The sequence below is a fragment of the Patagioenas fasciata genome, chromosome 1 (assembly GCF_037038585.1).
Source record: "Patagioenas fasciata isolate bPatFas1 chromosome 1, bPatFas1.hap1, whole genome shotgun sequence".
NCBI classification, from domain to species: domain Eukaryota; kingdom Metazoa; phylum Chordata; class Aves; order Columbiformes; family Columbidae; genus Patagioenas; species Patagioenas fasciata.
In genome coordinates, this window is record NC_092520.1 from 205,126,049 (window position 1) to 205,144,235 (window position 18,187).

General features: G+C 36.9%; 1 protein-coding gene across 15 annotated transcripts in view; it reads right to left on the reverse strand.

The window, feature by feature from the left end:
• The window catches only part of PCLO (piccolo presynaptic cytomatrix protein), a 351,923-nt gene that overhangs the window by 127,736 nt on the left and 206,000 nt on the right, over positions 1–18,187 (reverse strand). For 12 of the 15 annotated variants that reach the window (XM_071803496.1, XM_065843540.2, XM_065843599.2 and 9 more), the window contains exons 8-9: positions 18,026–18,174; positions 10,445–10,526 (exon numbers count right to left, since the gene is read on the reverse strand). In XM_071803496.1, coding sequence (XP_071659597.1) covers positions 10,445–10,526; positions 18,026–18,174 — 231 coding nt within the window. The remainder of the gene's footprint in view (positions 1–10,444; positions 10,527–18,025; positions 18,175–18,187) is intronic. The other 3 variants (XM_065843589.2, XM_065843572.2, XM_065843550.2) reach the window with 1 other exon arrangement.

The window sequence follows — 18,187 nt, forward strand, 5'->3', positions numbered from 1 at the left end:
ATTGTACTCAGGAGAATTGTTTCGGTGCTTTCTAATGAAATTAGCTTAAATGAAGTTGTTTCCTAGAATCATGATTAAGTCTACTCAGTTATTTCACTTCTTGGCCACTGGCAATTGAAGCATAAAATATACATGAAGCCAAATCCTGAGCTGATGAAATTCAGATCTATTCCAGTTGTTTTAATAGGACAGCATTAATTTATATCAGCTGCAAATCTGCTTCATGCTGATTTGCACACTGGTTAGCATCCTGAAGGATCATGAAGTGTTTTACGAATTAGGATATTGGAGTACTTATCATATCTACTTGAAAATAAGACACGTCTCCTCCTTTTGTATGATTTGTCACATCAGAATTTATGGCATGATCTATGGCAGACTGTAGCTTTAAATCTGTAAAAAACCTGTAGTCACTGAGATTCATTTGTGTTATTGATAGACACCAATGGCTCAATAGATGCCACTGACTGACAGCTGAACTTCATTGTTTAAAATGCTAGTTTTGAACTCTCCCATCCATATCAGCTTGGCATTTAAGAAGTAGAAACAGAATTAATGTAAATATAATAGGATATAATATTAAACAATACGTAAGACATATAGATGTATATGCTAGCATAAACAAAAGCCTTTAGGAAAAGAGTAGTTCTCCATTAAATGCAAAGAAGCAATAACTGCTTCACAAAGTGGCTGAAGCACAGACTATTGGAAGCTGTGAGAATATTGTACTGTGTTTACTCTCTCCTTATATTCTTAAATACCTTCTGTCAGAGCTATGATGAAGGGCTAAATGAACTTTGTGTCTGACCTAGAAAGACTGTTCTTATGTTTAATAAATTTTGGAAAAAATTGTTATCTTCAATATACAGTGATGATTATTACATCTGCTAAAAATCTCATCCAGGGTGTTGCATAGACTTATCCAACATACAGTCATGTTGAGAAGGAAGCAAGAAACACCACCCCTCTCCTACCTTTTGCACTGCTTCTTCAGTAAACATAGTGCTGATATTTGGGGAGCATAAAGGCTATATCTATCATAAATTCTTTTTATGAGGCTGGTAAACTTGAAGATAGGGTTAAGAGGAAACAGAACCATGACTCTGTCCTGCCACCTATTAGAGAGTGGTTCATGCATCTTCCTGGTAACACATCCCAGGATGCTGTTGGCCACCTTTATTGTCAAGGCACATGATGTGAAGATGGTTATTTATGAAGTCTTCTTCTGCACACCTGCTCCCCAGCCAGTGAGTTCCCAGCTTGTATGATTGCACAGGGCTCTTCGTCTACAGGTACAGGATCTGTATTTGTCCTTGTTCAGCTTCACAAGGTCTTGGTCCCTTTGAATGGCAGCCCTGCCCTCAAGTGTATTCCCCCAATTTGATGTCATCTGCAAATGTTACAAGAGTGAATTCCATCACCTGCTCCATGTCCCTAATAAAGATATTAAACAGTCCCACAATAGGTTCTTCTGTGGTACTTGTTTTCTGCCTCCAGGAAAAGCATGGGCCATTAATCAGCACCCTCAAAACCCAACCATCTAACCAGTTTTTTGCTCATCTAGTTACACACACATCCAGATCTTTACATCCTAATTCCAGGTTAAAAGTAAATGTAAGAAAATACCTGAAGTCTAGAGTCATGCTCAGCTTACTGCATTAAAATAATTTCAGTCTAGTTTCACAGAAATGTAAAGATTCTTGTGAGGATGCCATAAAAGCATATAATACCGTAAAAGGCAAGCTTTAATCTGTTCAGCCAATGTCAGCTGATCTTCCATGGCTTCACTTTAAAAAAATCAATCTTTGTGACATTTTTAATGCTACAGTAATTGCGTTTAGCTCAAGCTTTTCATTAATGTTCCTCTCAATGAGGAGGAAAAGTTGAATAAATTTTATTGATGTTTCCCACAAAGTATAAGGCAGCCCTGTCACCAGAGGAAAAAGATTTACATAAAGGATGCTCTGCTGGCATATCACAACTTACCTGTTTTTTTTATGAATCTAGCATATTAGTGATGTTTTAGCAACCATTATCAGCAAATAATAGTTCAGTCCTATGCAAATGCAATAAGAATTGTAGCAGTTATCTTTACATATTGTACCAAAACTTCAGATCATTTGCTTTCATTTAGCTGATTTGGAAGACGACCTTCAGCTTTTGAAGTGATCTATATTTTGTTAAGAAAATACCAAGAAAACGCTTGATGATTTAGCATGTAATTTCTCTATTCTATGACTCTGTATGCTTGTCTTGCATTTCAGACTTCTTAGCATAATGTCCTGTTATTACAAATTCATACAAACTGCAGACAGGTGTGAATTTATGTAATTAATGGACTTCCAATAAATTTCTTAGAGCAGAGCAAATCTGCCTGATACCTGTGCAAATATGTGTTGGAAATGGTTAAATAGAAGCTGCTCCACTCTACAACTTCCTTTGGGACGGAAGACACCATGGAGAGTGTACACACCATGGGGAACACTGACGGATCTTAGTCAGCATTTTGAGGAACCTGTAGAAAAGGTGATACTGCCTGCACTTACCAGCCACCCAGTAAAGCCTCTACACACTGCATAATTCCTCCTGAAGGAAAACCAGAGGAATCAACTGAAACCATATTGCATGGAGATTTGCCATGAATGGGGAAGAATTTGTGGAATTACAAATTGTAAAATAGCATTATTTCAGAACAAGTAATACCTGCAGTCCCGTAAGTCTTTGTAAAAAACACTGAACTTTCCTTCTTTTTTTCAAAGACACTGTCTGGTTTTGTTGTATAATTAATTTAGAACATTAAAATATTAATTTAAATTACAATAAATAACTGAAGGAATTGTAGTTCCTCTGTTGTTAAAACTTCAAATTAATTTTCGACTCAGTGCTTGGAAAAGATCCCAAGTTGGCAACAGCAGAGGCAGAAGCTCATGGTTTATTCTCAGAAGAGGTATCACAGAGCATGTCTTCAGACTGTCCCTGGGAAGGATTGTGTGGCCATTTGACAGCCCATTTCTTACAACCAATCTGTGGATATGAGCTAGCTTTGTGTCTGGAAATATGAACTGTCTGCTAAGATGCATGTTGAGACCTTCAGATCATTGCACGTGCTCTTTTCCCAATGACATCAGTCACTACTGAATGAGGTTTGTAACTGTATCCATTCATTTCTCATCTAAGTTTGATTTAAACTCATGTCTTTAAGTAATCAATTGCCTTACTTCTGTTGTACCCAGCTTAGGCTAGTAATAAAAAAATAATAATTATAAAAAATAAAAGGAAGGAAAGACATAGAAAAAAATAACTTTTCCACGTTTTAACATGGGGGAACTGACAAAATTATTTTTAGTTGCTTCTCCTTTTTGCAATAACAGGCATAAATCTTGTAAGACTTGATATGTCACATCTTATTTGGGATATATTAATTTGATTTCTCACACAAAATTAATGTTTATTATAATAACTCAACCATACGAAAGAAAAACAGCATATGGATTAAGTGCATAGTAATTTACTAGTCAGCTTGTTGTTTGTTGAAATTACCTCCTCAAAATGCAGTGGTTTTTTTTTTTTTTTGTCACAGGGATAAAGGTAATTTATTTAACAGCATAGCTTGTTCCTTTAAACACTGCAGAAGCAGCTGTCTTTTCTCAGAAAATGGTGTATCCTCAAGACAATGACTACTGCTGCTCAAGACATCAACATGCAAAAACCCCCATGTCAACTTCACTCCCTTTCTTGATGAACAGATTTCTTCAGGAACAAGAACATTTTCTGGCAAACTTTAGTTTATTTAAATCATTATTGGCTGACAACCCTTTTCCCCCAACTTGTTTTTACTGAAGTAAACAAGCGAACATACAGGCATTGTATGCATATTGCCCGGAAACAATATTAAAGTGAAAATAAAAATCAGGAACAGAGATAATGAAAAGCAGAGATTTCACTTGACAAAAGCTGCACCTCAGCTTAGTGCAGTGATCCTATGAGACAATCAGCACCTCAGAGTACCCTGCCAATCCATGAGGAATATTTTATTTGTGTCAGTGATCTGCAGAATCAGAATGTCTTAACCATAATCATTGTGCATCCAAAATGCCTATGAGTGTACACGTAGTGCACTTCAAAGACCTGTGCAAACCTACAATTAGATAAACAGTGAATGGAAGGCAAAGATTCTCAAAATGTTCCAGCACCCTGCTCTGGAAAGTGCATCCAGTAGAAACAGGTGTTTGTCTCTTGCTGATGAGGAGTGATGTGGTCCTTCAGACAACCAGTCCTCTACAAGTTTTTGGATTGTTCTATAGATTTTTTGTACATATGCCATATATGTTAATCTCATCCAATTTAAGATGTCTGCAAGATAGAAATGGTAGTCTAATTTATTCACCTCATGGTCTTTTTATAATCAATGGAGCAAAATTGCCAAATCCAAAAGGTGATTTCTTTAAGCTATTTCAACATCTAATTAATTGTCTTTTGTAACTGCCTCGTTCTAATGTAATTATTAAACATACGCATATTTTTGATAGCCAGCATGCAGAGAAGGGAGCACAGGGTCTTCATTTTCCTCTGAGAGTCATTAAGATAATTTATGTCTCACCTGCAAAGTAAAACATTAAACTGACATTTCTGCATTATTAACTTTTACTAATGCCCTTGAAAAGTCATCTCACCAATGATATGCATCCCTGAATGTCTCATCTTCTAGCTCTTCATGAAAAAGACCTGACCTGCATTACTTATCTCCAAAACAGAGACTTCTGGTTTGGCTTCTGTGAATCTCCTTCTTATGTGCCAGCTTTTCTCTTGGCTTTCCATGGGAACCTGGGGGCCTGACTTAACTCTGACATTCACTGTGCAGTGATCTGCTTCTGCAGCCTTTTCTGCCTGAGAGCTATGAAAGAAAATTGGACTTTTATAACCAGTAGACACATTGCCCTCTTAATTACCTCCACTCATCTTAAGATCATAGAACCATAGATCTTATCAGACATCTTTCAACAGATGTTCAGATGCTGAAAAATGCGTAAACAACTGAGCTGCCAAAAAAGGTTTCATGGAAAGTATTTTAAATACACACACTAGTGCTTTTCAAATTAAGCTAGAGTGAAGGCACATAAACATGTAATATACGGTCTGTATCTCTACAAAATATTTTTAACAAATACCAAAATGTGTTTGTGGCTTGCTTTTTTTTTTTTTTTTAATTTAGTAACCTGAATTATATTAAGATTTTTCTAAGCTTGCTATTAAGACCCTAACAGACATCTCTCCACCCCTTTATTTCCATTTCTGTCCTCACTTGCTGCCACATGACTTCACTGGAAAATCTCTGATGTCATCTGGCTGTAACAGCTCTGTCCTTTTCTGTTTATGGTTTTTACCTTCTGCACCACACCTCAGATAAGGAGAGAGTGTTTGAGGGAATGACGATCATTAATTAGGGATTAAATCTTTCCCCAGTGACAAGTGAATGCTGGAGGAGAGTATTGTATTATCTCAGTTCTTCACAACATTAAACCAAACAAACAGGATAAGTAATCCTCTAAGAAAAGAGTATGAGGACTAGAGGTGGATTACAATTACATTTCTCTACCCTTTGTCTATTATATCACATTCAACATAGAATATATTTAATGTGTTTTTAATTGGTGAGTAATTAGATATTCACTGCACTTCAGTATTTTGCTGTAAGAACTGAATTTATTGGACTTGCAGGTGAAAAAAACCCTAAATATACAGGGTTATTTATTTAGAGACTTCCTAAAGTAGTGAGGGCTTGATGTAGGAAAACCCTTCTAATTCTCTCTCAGGATAAATACCCCATGAGCTGGCATGCTGGAGACCTGTAGAGTTGTGTGCAGGAGTTAATAACCCTTTTGGAGAGTATGAGGCATCTCTTGACGTGTTTGCAGCGTTACAGCTACCCTGTCATCCTCTTAGCAGTTTCACTGCCATCACTGCTGAAGTGAACATTAAGGATACAATCTTCCACCCACAGTCTAAGTCCCTTCTTTATAATAAAGTTTACAGCTTTTTCTGAGCTGCTGCTTTTTATTTTTTCTTCAGAATTGAAGAGGATGCTTCACTATATGGACAGTCTGGCTGTTGAAAGGTACATTTTGCTCCCTTGAAACACAGAATATTGTACCTTTGGAAAGAGAAGAATTACTTGTGACTCAGCCTAAGTGAGGCAAAGCAGCAAAAATTACCTTCGACTGAGTGCTCTCTTTGTACCTATGCACTTACTGAGATTTGTCTTCCTTGCTGGCTTTTCACCCAGCGTGTCTAAACAGCTTACTGATCAGGAATAACAAAATGCAAATTTTTATCTTTGTGACATTTCCAAAGGCATTGCCAGTGCTTTCATTGCTTTCAACAGCCATGTCCTCTCTTCACTTTTTCAAATATAACTATGATGTGTTAAAAAAAAATAACAATTAAAAAAAACCAAAATAAACCAAAACAAAACACCAAAACAAAACAAAAGAGAAACACTGGCATAAACCAGTGCTTATGCTGCTATTGTAAAGGATTCAAAAGGAATAAGTGATTCTCACTGAAAACAAATGGAGATTCTGGAGCATCAAATATTGCTACATTATCATTCACTGATCACTACTCTCGTTGCTTTGACACCTCAGGGTAACCATGATGCCATTTTTTTTTAATGCAAATTATTAATCAAACTTTGCAGAGAAAATCTTTGGCAATTCCTTCATACCTATCAGCATTGCCTGAGGAGGGGACACTGCATACCTTGAAAAGAACAGCTATGAGTTCTAGATGATGGAATTTGCTAAAGAAACAAGAACCCTCAAGAGAGAGGCCAGCTAGCAAGTACACATATAGTTTTCATTCAGAATTACAATTCTCCTGCCATCACAATTTTGGCCCAGTTCCTCATTCCTTAAACACCTCATTCAAATGCTAAAATTTGTAGCAAATACTTTTTTTGTATGCAGAATGATGCCAGATTATGTAAGAGGCATTGAAGGCATCTCTACCTCACAGCCAGTATTCATTAATCAAGAAAGTAAATAAACAGAACTACTCTTATAACTGATATTCACGATGTCACAATTTATGTATCCATAATCAGACAACAACATCCACTATGTTAATTGCATGGTGAGATCAATGGAATTCAAATTATAATGGTGATATTAGGATGAAGTTCAAGGTTGCCTGGGTATAGCTGGGTACCAGGGCTGACCCAGCACACTGAGTCATTAATGCCCAGGTTGTCCCAGGAATTCCCCAATGAGGTGAGGTGATGGGCTGAACCACTGGCCAGCTTCCCAGCAAAACAGCTGATCAACAGTTGCAGGAGTTCTCAAGGTGGGAATTGTGGACAGTTTGGGAGATTTGCCCATGCTGTGCACACACCAGTTAAGATACACTATTTGTATACATAAGATGTGTTCATTAGTTTCCTGAAAGGAGAGCCTGTCAGTCTCAGGTATCTTCCCAGGCAGCTCCTGTTGTTGAATCAACCAAACTGCACCTAGATCATTCAGATCAAGTGTGTCAAACTCATTTTCACCGGGGGCCACATCAGCCTCATGGTTGCCTTCACAGGGCCGAATGGAATTTTAGGACTGTATGCACTGGCTGTATACATTTAAACAGTCCTAAATTCCATTCGGTCCTGTGAAGGCAACGATGAGTTTGATGTGGTCCCCGGTGAAAATGAGTTTGACACCCCTGATTTAGATCATCAGTAGAAAGTGATTTTGCATGTGTAGAAATGGTCAAATAGAACAGGCTTTTGTGCATAGCTAAGGCAGAGGACATTTTGTATATACTCTAAGATAATCAGAAACAATGGACCACAGGTCAGCTGGCTTGTAAGAATCCAGCAACACAACAGTTCAGGGAGTCTCATATGATACAGCTGAAGATCCTACTGCAAGAATGGTTTCAACTGAGATTCCCATCTTGCCACCCAGACAGTGACTGGCTGCTCTCTTGGAGAGATCTGACTCCTCATGTGAGCTTTATTGAGTTGTTTTTGTTTGTGTGGGTTTGTTTGTTTGGTTGGTTGGTTTTGAACATACACTCTTCCTGTATCTATGCAACAGGCAAAAAGGCAAAGCATAAGGCAAAACATATCTATGTATAAGGCAAAGCGTTGAATAAAATCATTCAACACCTCATTTTAGTACTTTTGATAAGAAAGAGAGGGGGTTGGAGAAAGGGAGAGCAGAAAAAGGAGAGGATGGGAAGAAACAAAGAAACAGAAAGAATTCAGCCAGTCAGTCAACCAAACATGGTATGTGTATAAATATCCAATAATCTTATAGTGAGGTAGATATGGTGGTATATGAGTATATATTGTTTAATTTACTAAAAGTACCTTTTGCTGTATAATAGATTTCTAAGTCAGCCTCTGGTTCATAGTCATTGTCTGGTTAATAAACAAAAATACTTGCTATTAGTTTGCAGATAATGGTTAATCAAAATCAAATGTTTAAAAAAGTGAATAAAAGCCATGTAAGTGGCTCTGGGAGAGGCCATTTGGAAAGCTAAAGGCTAAGCAGAAAGCACTGTGCATTTAAAAAGAGTTTCTGTGTACTTCAATCCTTCAGACAGTGAGAAGGGAGGAAGGTAGCTATGAATTCAAGGACTTATGATACTTCAAAGATGTATGAGGAATGAAAAATACAACGATTTCTTCTGGCTCAGGTCCTCCCTGTTGGTACCATATTCTACCTTTGGCTTTTTCCTGTACAATTCACATTTGAATCTTTTCATATTTGTAGGGAAATCTATACATACATCACACATCAGTATGTTTGCGCAGGTATCCAGGGTTGTATAAGGACTAAAAACTAAAAGTATGAGTGCAGCTTGTAGACACATAGTCAAGCTTGCTTACTGCAATTAGAATTAAGGTAGAGTACAGCTACAGCAGTGAGCAATCTAAGCGTGGGCTATGAAACTTTAGCAGGATCCTGAGTGAATATTTGATCCTGTCTTACCTCATGCTGTGCAGGGCATTAGGAAATGGGAAGTCAATATCTACAGTCATGCATTTACCCTGATGCACTGTATGTTGCTGTGGTTGCCAGCACAAGAGCTGGTAGAGAATTTGGAATAGGTATTTTACATTGTACGAGGGTAACTTTACATAGGAGAGCAGGCCTTCAGCAACATGAAATCATGAGCTATACACAGTAGCGTGGTTGTAATTCCACTTGTTCTTGAGTAAGAGAGAAGCCTGGATCACAACATTACTCATCACCCACAGGGCAAAATTCCTCACTAGGATGTTGAGGAGTTGCTATGGACTTGCAAGGGCTTGGGGCCACAGAAGCTGAAACAACCACTGACCCAGAGGCTTCTTTCAGACTGTACTCTGTGGGTGGAGGGGTCTTCATGCATTCTGGAATCATTTGGGGGCGTTACACTGACTAACAATAAAGTACCTCATAATATATAAATAACATTAATTTAACACCCTAAATATGAGGTGGATACTGGGGGTGGAAGTAATCAAGATTTTACTGCCAGAAACCCTGTGAAAACAATATTTAGCAATTCAAGTAATTTTGTGCCACTTTCTACTTAATGCACAAGGGAACTCCAGAGCTGGCAGTCAGTAATTACTTCTGCAGAGAAACAGTTTGACACACACTGCTAGAATTTTTAAGGGACTTAAAAGAAACTGTGACGGTTCCATGACGAAACTGCTTAAAGCATGTATCTCTGAAAGAAGGCAAACAGCACATTAAAAAAAACCAACCACCCTTTCAGTTCCTTATCAGTATTAGATGTGAAAAAGTGTGCAATTCCAAAAGCTCAGACAGACAGACGTTACCTGGTGCTAGATCTTGTAACTTACAGTCTTTTACAATTTCATACATGAAAACATCACGCTATGTTCTGCTCGGAGTCCGGGAAGTGAATTAATATAACCTTTGCCACCTTTCTTTGTAAAAAGACTCAGACTTACATGAACATTTGTATTAGCATTAGGGATAACAGAATAAATCTCAAGTCCTGTGATAAATGTCTCTATGTGAAGATATCACAGAAAAACGGGATCTGATACCCCCTTCTGTAGAATAGTTCTAGTACAGAAAGAATAAAATTGTTGTTTCTGTATATGTTGAACACCTACAGAAGCCTATTTTATATAAACTTCTCATACAGAGAATATAGAGTTATATAAAAAGCAACAGCAGAACAGACTGCTCATATGTATAATACGACAGATTTTCCCTCTGTTTTTAATGTCTGTATAGCTTATGTATCTTGAACAGATGTTGTGACCTTTTTTCCGCACTGCTGCTTTCTGTTATAACCAACTAGCAGGATTTAAAATGACCGCTGAATTTTCTGCTGCATATGACACAAGAACTATTTTTTATACTGCAAATCTTTTGCATGATTCATGCAAATCAAATTAATTATCATGTAGAAGGTTGTTGTTTTTTACCTGAAACTGTGTGATCCTTTGGGTCTCTCAGTAGTTTGAGCCTTGCATGAGGGAATATGTACTGCAGGGGCTTCCCATTTATCTGAGGAACACAAATATGCATGTCATAAAAAGATAAAACAACTTCAATTGTTTCCATAATTTTAGACAGTTGAAACAGAAGCAAGCAAACACACTTATTTTACCCTGGGAAATATCACAACTTCACAATTCAAACAGCCCCCAAGTTTCAAGACATTTATCAGACTACAAAATCCTTCTGCAGGTGAATGAATATTTGCTTCCATAAGGCCAAATTCATTTTGAATATGGCTTTAGTTCTGATTTTTATTTTCTAATTATTAGAAGGTACTCAGCCTTCTGTAGCTTCTCTTAATGTTAATCCTTTGCTGAAGCAATGTTCAAGAGAATAATTAAATTAAACATAATTCCTGTAATTGTTATAAAATCCTATTCATACAGACCTAAACAAAATGATGGCTGAATGCGTAAACATCCATGAGTTACTGCTTTAGTTTCAACAAAGCCATATAATCCAATGTACCTCTTGACATCAAATTTGAAAAGCCTTTTGAAAGAGCCTACCCAAAACTTTCAGGACTACATCTTACATGAAAATGTGCAACATTTGCTTGGGCTGATACTGGGAAGTGTCAAAACTGAAAGAAATGCATGTCTACAATGCCCGCTAAAGAGTCAGGTTTCCATCTGGGATGCTCCCACCTGCCCCAGGACACAGGAGGGACCATGAGCAGGAACTAACCCAAGTGCCAGGGACAACCATCATCAGCTTGCATCAAAATGCCTTTGCAGAAAGAGTATTCATTGCAAAACTTCCACACATGACACTATCAGACAGCCTCTTTGCCTGCAGTTTTGGTCTTTCGGAAGCCAAGCAGAGTCCAACACCTCTTTGGCTCTGCCCTGTTTGTGCTGAGCCTTAGCGCTGCCCAGGCCAAGAGGAGAGACATGAGTGTCCGTGACTGCTCCAGGCTGAGGGTCTGGGATGGGACTTGGGGGGGCAGATTCAAGGAGCCAATTGGACATGAGTTTATTACTATTATTTATATTTAAGTAGCATTTGAAACCACTAAGCTCCTTCTGAATTAAGCACTTCAAAGCCAGTTTCTGTTGTGGAAAGTTTGTGATGCTAATGGATAGCACACGTAAAGGACAGGAGGGAAACAGAGACGTCAAGGGACTCAGCGCAAACCCACAGTGAGAATAAGAATCTATACATCTTTTGTCATAATTCAGTTTCTTAGCCAATAGATGACACTGCATCTAGAAGGCTGAAATCTTCATGCTACATACTGAGAGTAGTATTGATTGAAATTAACTTCAGACATAAAGATGGATTTGGTAGCAGACAAGGACTCCAGAATAAATCAGAACATGAGATCAGGTAGACTTTAGGTCTTAACATGGAATTTTGCCAGTATGTAGTCTACTACTATGAGAAGTATATGAAGTTCTGCAAAACTTCCATAATTATAAATAGATAGGGACATTGTTATGTTTTTAATGATATTATCAGACATTCAGCAAGTGTAATTAAACAGTAAAAATAATGTATTTGTCACATGTAACTTACATAAAATTGTAAAAAATCAGAAAAAAAAAAGTCTAGTTTTATTTTTAGTTAAGTGAAAAAAGAATACAAAATAAAGCAATTCAAGAGAAGCAGTATTAACACATTTGAACAAATCCTTAGCTAGGATCCGTTTTGGTGGGAGCAATTCAATTTGACTGGGGAAGACTGCAGCTTATAAACTCAAAGTCGCTTTTTTTAAAAATTGCTCTATCTTATCTTTCTTTAGCAACACTGAATTTTTTCTTTAATAAATAATAATCCAAGAATATTCAATGTCATATTGTACATGATTTTGTGATAGATATATAGACCATGTCCTACTTTAGTCTATTACTTATTCGTTACTTTCACTTACAGAATTTTATGATAAGTATAAATCTTGGTGATTCATATAATCATAAATAAAATCATTAAAATTTTTGAGCATATTGTTTTTTACTGTTGGTAGGAATCAGTAGTTAAATTGAATATGTCATTAGGCATTTACCTTCAAAACAGTATTTGTCTGAAAGTGGCGGAATAAATAGGAAAAAACAGTGCTTGCTGTAAACAGATAATAGAATGAACAGTTACATTGTTTTTGATGATTTTACTTTAACCAGTAATGCCTATATCTATCTGAAATCTATTAGTGCATTTGAAACCCTGTAGAACAGAAATTATTTTGTGTTTCCAATTGTTCATATCTTCTAATTTTCGCTAAAGGTGATTTCCCTTCACCTGAATATATGCTAGCGGGTCCTTCTAGCTGACTGTTCACCCATTAACCCTTGTGAAGACAGAGGGAACCCACCGAAGTTGCACAATCACAGCAGTGTAAATCTGAGCTATGGCACAGATAGGACATCCCTTGGCTGCAAGGCTGCAGGAATGAAGGATGTGTAAGTCCCCAAGCCCAGATTTAGGTCACAAGGCAAATAGTGACTTGATCCCACTTAGTTGCTACAAAACCCACAGATTCCTGTCATCTGTCTTTGCCATCGAGATGCTTTCCTCACCTTTCTGGGAGCATTCAGTACACTCGAGTAATAATTCTTGCAGTTCAGCTCTGGCAAAGTCCTCCTCTTCTGATCACAGACACATTTTGACTCTCCAGTGGATCTTCCCTCCTGTTGTGCTATTTGAGCTGACAGGGAGCTCAGGTCACATTTTTTCTGTACATTACTCAGTGGGCCCTTGGGGTTTGCATCCCAGTGAGTTAAATGAAAACTGGACTGCAAAGCGTTTCCTCCAGGGATTTAAGTTCTCATCATGTGTTTCATGTTATTAGTCAGCTCAAACCCCCCCCAAAATTAGAATGAATGGCAAATAAATGTGCTGAGATTTTCCAACACTGTTGCAAAAAATCCGTTTAAATATCCACTTTATTATTCTTTTGTTGTTGTTACGCATTTTGTCTGACAAAGAATCTCTACAGAAACCCTATGTAAGGGAATTTTAGAAGGCAAATAAGACAATTCAGAAGAATAAATTTCGTTAGTGCTGTATTTAAGTATTCCATGTATTTTAGTATTCCAGGCAAAGCCCATAGCAACAGCTATAACTTATTAAAAAGTTCTAGTTTTAATTGGTGCTGCCTGATAAAGTGAATCTCAGTGGCCATGCCTGAGTGTAGAGCTTTAGGAAACACAGTCTTAAAGGGAAATTCTACCTGAGTTAGGTATCCAGGAACCGGATGGTGGATGCTCAAGGCGATGAGTTAGATAATATCTGTCCTAATTTCTGAATACCACAGGTACTTGCATGAGTACGCAAGTCCTGTGAAAGCTGGCATGAAGAATTTCCACAGCTGAGGTAATCCTGCCCCTTTGAAACTCTACATCTCCTCTGAGCAGAGTACAAACATCAAGTTCTCTAGAAATCCTACAGGTAGAAAGTTCTGATAGATTCCTGATGATGGAGATACTTTGCAAAAGAAGTATTGAAGACAAAGTAAACAAATACTATGCTCCTGTTCATTAATATATTGCAGAATGAGCAGCCTTTGTTTCTGCAATTAGATCAGTTCAGAACTCTGAATTTTGATTAAAAAGTCATTGTGTCGTGCAGTGAAAATAACATTGCTGGGTGACTAAAAAATGAGCAACTGCCTGCAAAATTCCATCTTGAATTACAGTGAGGGGGTGGCTAACAATTCACTCATTAGATTAGATAGTTTAACAGCTACACTAAATTTGGAAATGTCTTATTTCTCATAATATTTTCAGAGAATCAGAAAAAAACAAAATGACTTCCCCTACAAGAGAAAGCACTTCACTATAAATTTAATGAAATCTCCTTGAGAGTTGGAAAACAATAAAAACTAAGCAGTGTGGACTTACAAAACATGGAATAAAAGTTTGCAGGTAGTCTTCTGGATCTCTGTCACTTTCCTATTTTAACCTCATTGCTCACCTTATGGTCCATTTTTTCTTCATTTTTAAATATACAAGTGCCCCTAAAAAGGTATGACTTAAATGTTATTTTAAGGGAAGGATACAGACCCATGAACCAAGACAAGCATATACTTTTTGAGGGCCTTTAGAAACAGATTAATACTGAAAAGGGTCTAGAGCTCTAGCCTTTTTGTGCTTAAAAAACTGTTACCAAAGCAAATTGATGATGATGCACTGGTATTATGATGAGTTTGAGATTTTGTTACTCCTTCATCTATGATCACTGGAATTTCTGTATTTAAAACCCTTTACTGAGAAGCTACTTATCTCCTGTTAATATACTCTCTCTGTCCACCTCCTTGTCATGGTCTCTTACTCCCCTGGCACCTCCTCCTACTGTTCCTTCCCAAACTGTTTGAAATAGTCAGTTTAGTTCAGGATATACAATTATTTTTCAAATAAAATAATAGTGAAAAGAGCCTTGATGTCTGGAGATTTAAAGAAGCTGCAGGTCAACTGATAGTGACTAAGCAAACTGTTGAGGTCAACAGGGATCCAGGGATCAGGGAGAATCTGCAATAGATTATGTGTTGGTGGGGTTTAGACCATGTTTGCCCTCCTCTGGTAAGCATTTCAGAATCACTATATTTGGAAAGCTCTTTTAAGATATTAAACTGCACTGTAATTTAATGTGAATTAGGAATACTATGTAGCCCTGCAGAAGTTGCTATAGAAACACATACATTTTAATATTAATAATACAGTATGTGATTTTAATCTGCTGGGTTATAAGAAATCCATGGAAACGTGGAAATTCAGGGTTGCCATTCTACTTCATTCTTGCTTCAAAAGCCCAGTTTTGGTTTATTTATTGCATGTAATTGTATAAGCTCTGTGGAACATGCGCAGTTCTGATTTCTACTAGTAAGGAAATTGACGTTTCAGGCATGTGAAATGAAAATCTTCTGGAAAAAAAAGTTTTGGTGGTCAGTAAACTATTCACATCTTTTTACAAAGAAGTAAATACAAATGGAAAATTTACAGTGGCTAAGTGTATGTGGAAACTTTGGCTGATCCATCACAAGCAGATTAGTGCTACTGATGCAAATATTTCCTTTTGTGGCTGGGTTGCACTCAGTACTGGGTATTACAGGAGTTGCATTGGCTGAATTACTTTGTTAACTAGCAAACTGCCATCTTAAACGATTTCAGGAAATTCTCAGCAGTAAAGGAAGCTCTGGGTGAAGATGGACCTATTTGAATGGTCAGGATGAAGAACAATTTGCCATTTTTGTCTCCGGAGTACATTATGCTTGGACACTACAGCTCTCTGTGCAGAACTGAGTTGTGGATATAGGAGACACAGACCATGGGACAATGAATTCAGGAACTTTTTTGTTACAGAAAACACACGACTGAAAAAAACTTTTGGGAGAGTGTACTTTGCCTCAGCACACTCTTTGACCTGAAAATTGTTTATTTTTCTTAATAGCTTTAAAATATAAAATGAATGCTAACAATTGAGATGTTGATATTGATTTACTTGCTTCTACTGCTAAGTGTTATACTTTCAGAGTTCAATGTGGAGCTAATGAAACTTTTAAAAATGGCTCTGACCCTTTTTATCTTATGTTAAGGTAACTTAATTTCTGTATGTGTCTTAAAATATATATTTTTTTTAAGTTATCACAAACAAATGTTCACCGAAAAAAATTAAAATACACAATGTTTGAACAACATTTAGACGAGGTAGATGATGAAGAATTGGTGAGAACGGACATTTCTCCCTTCTGCAGACACACTGACACTGTTTTACACCAAGGGGTGAATGACAGTAGTTAACCTGGATGGAAACAGATGAAAAGCTTCTCCTTCTACACCACTTTTCTTTTGCAGAGGCTTTACACAGCACCACACAGAATTACTCAGAACATGTTCACTCTCCAGTTTCCATCCCAGACTTTATAAAACCTTAAAAGATGCCTTTGAGAATATTTTAAAAGTAGTACCTCAATTTCCATATAAACTTGGGGACATCACTACAACTTCAGGGAGAAAAACAAAAATATATTTTCCTTCTGAAAATAAAGCAAGAAAAGAAGAACTCTCATTCCCCTAAATTTTCCTCCTAAAAAGTCTGATCAAAGTCTTTCAACTGATCCTAGCGTAGTGCTATTTATATGAGAGAAAAAAATCAAAACAAAAATTGGAGCTTCGTCACTAGTAACTTGCCCTGCAACTGTTTCTCAGGGTAAAAGGTCTAGAGTGATAAAAGTAAAATACTTCTTACTAACTATGTCCATGTCACAGAGCTCACGTTAACAGTAATCCTCTTTTTGGAAAAACCTAATTTTCAAAGCAAATTTTTTATTTTATATCACGAGGCTGTAGTGGCAAATTATAATCATGTATGCATAGGAAAATGAATGTTTCACATGAGGATTAAAGTGCTCAGATAGACAGATTTTTATCTGTTACCAGTGAAACTAAGAGTTGTGAAGACTAAAAGATCCTTTATCCTGCAGTAAGATTGGTTCATGTAGAGTTCTTTAAATAGATTCCTGTAAGACGTGTATCTTGTATAACCCCCTTTCTTAAAAAGAAATGGGTAGGCTCAGTACAACATAGGTTTTGTAAATTTCAATATATGCTAAACTAGAGAGAGGAAGAGAGGTAAAAATAAAAATAAATGAGATCTTGTAAGATATTTGAATGCTCACTTCATAAAATCTACATCCTTACTTCATAAAACCTACATTCTATCGCCAAATGTCAGTGAAAATGCTCACCAGCAAAAATGTTTTGAAGGCTGTATGATAGCAGGATATTCCTGTTTGTATATTATCTGAGGACTTAACATGAACAATATAAGCTTTTAAGTACCACAATGGGGCCACATAATACCTTCTCTTGCATCCATTGCATCTCATGGAAAACAGAGTACAATCTCAATCAATCAGTAAAAATGATAACTAAAACAATCAAGTGAAGACCTTAAAGGTTTGAAATATATAAACTTATTTAATACAAACAGGATATGGGATGGCATACTAAGGTGAACTAGATTTCAAAGTTGGCAAGCTTGAAAAGTAGAATATGATATATGTTGTTCTTGCTATAATGAATGAAATATTCTAAATATTATATTGATAAAGTCTTGCTGATTTATTCAGTAATTGATCACATGTTGTTGGATTTATACTGACCAACTAAAAGTAGAAACAACTGTCAACAGGTTAAAGCAATTCTTTTCCTTAAACTACTAAAAGAAGGGGCTTGACTTTGGATGGCATAAAGCTGATCAGGTAAAATGGGACTGATTTATTTTTTGTAATTTTCATTTATAATAGGAATACCTAATCTATAGATAGTTTTGATTAGCAGACCAACTCCTTTCAGGTATGTTTCAAAATTCAAAAGATAACCTGCAAAATTAGTACTGAATTGCAGACGAATGTTACTCTAATTTCATAATCAAGTACCGATGACAAATCCAGGTTCAACAGCACTTCAGCTGAATGTAGGTGGAATTTGATTAATCCTATAGTCCCTGTGCTACCGGACAGTGTGATTAAAACGTCAAACATTTATAAAACTGGAGACAGAGCTTACTTGACAGCTTACTTGATCTTGGTGTTGACTTGGTGGTCGAGAGTGGGACAACTTCTCTGGCAGCCTTCTGTCGAGGCCATGTCCATTCTCCAAACGAGAATCCCTGGGCTTGTCAAACCAATCTGTTTCTTCACGACGGAGATGATAGGCTTTGAAAACCAA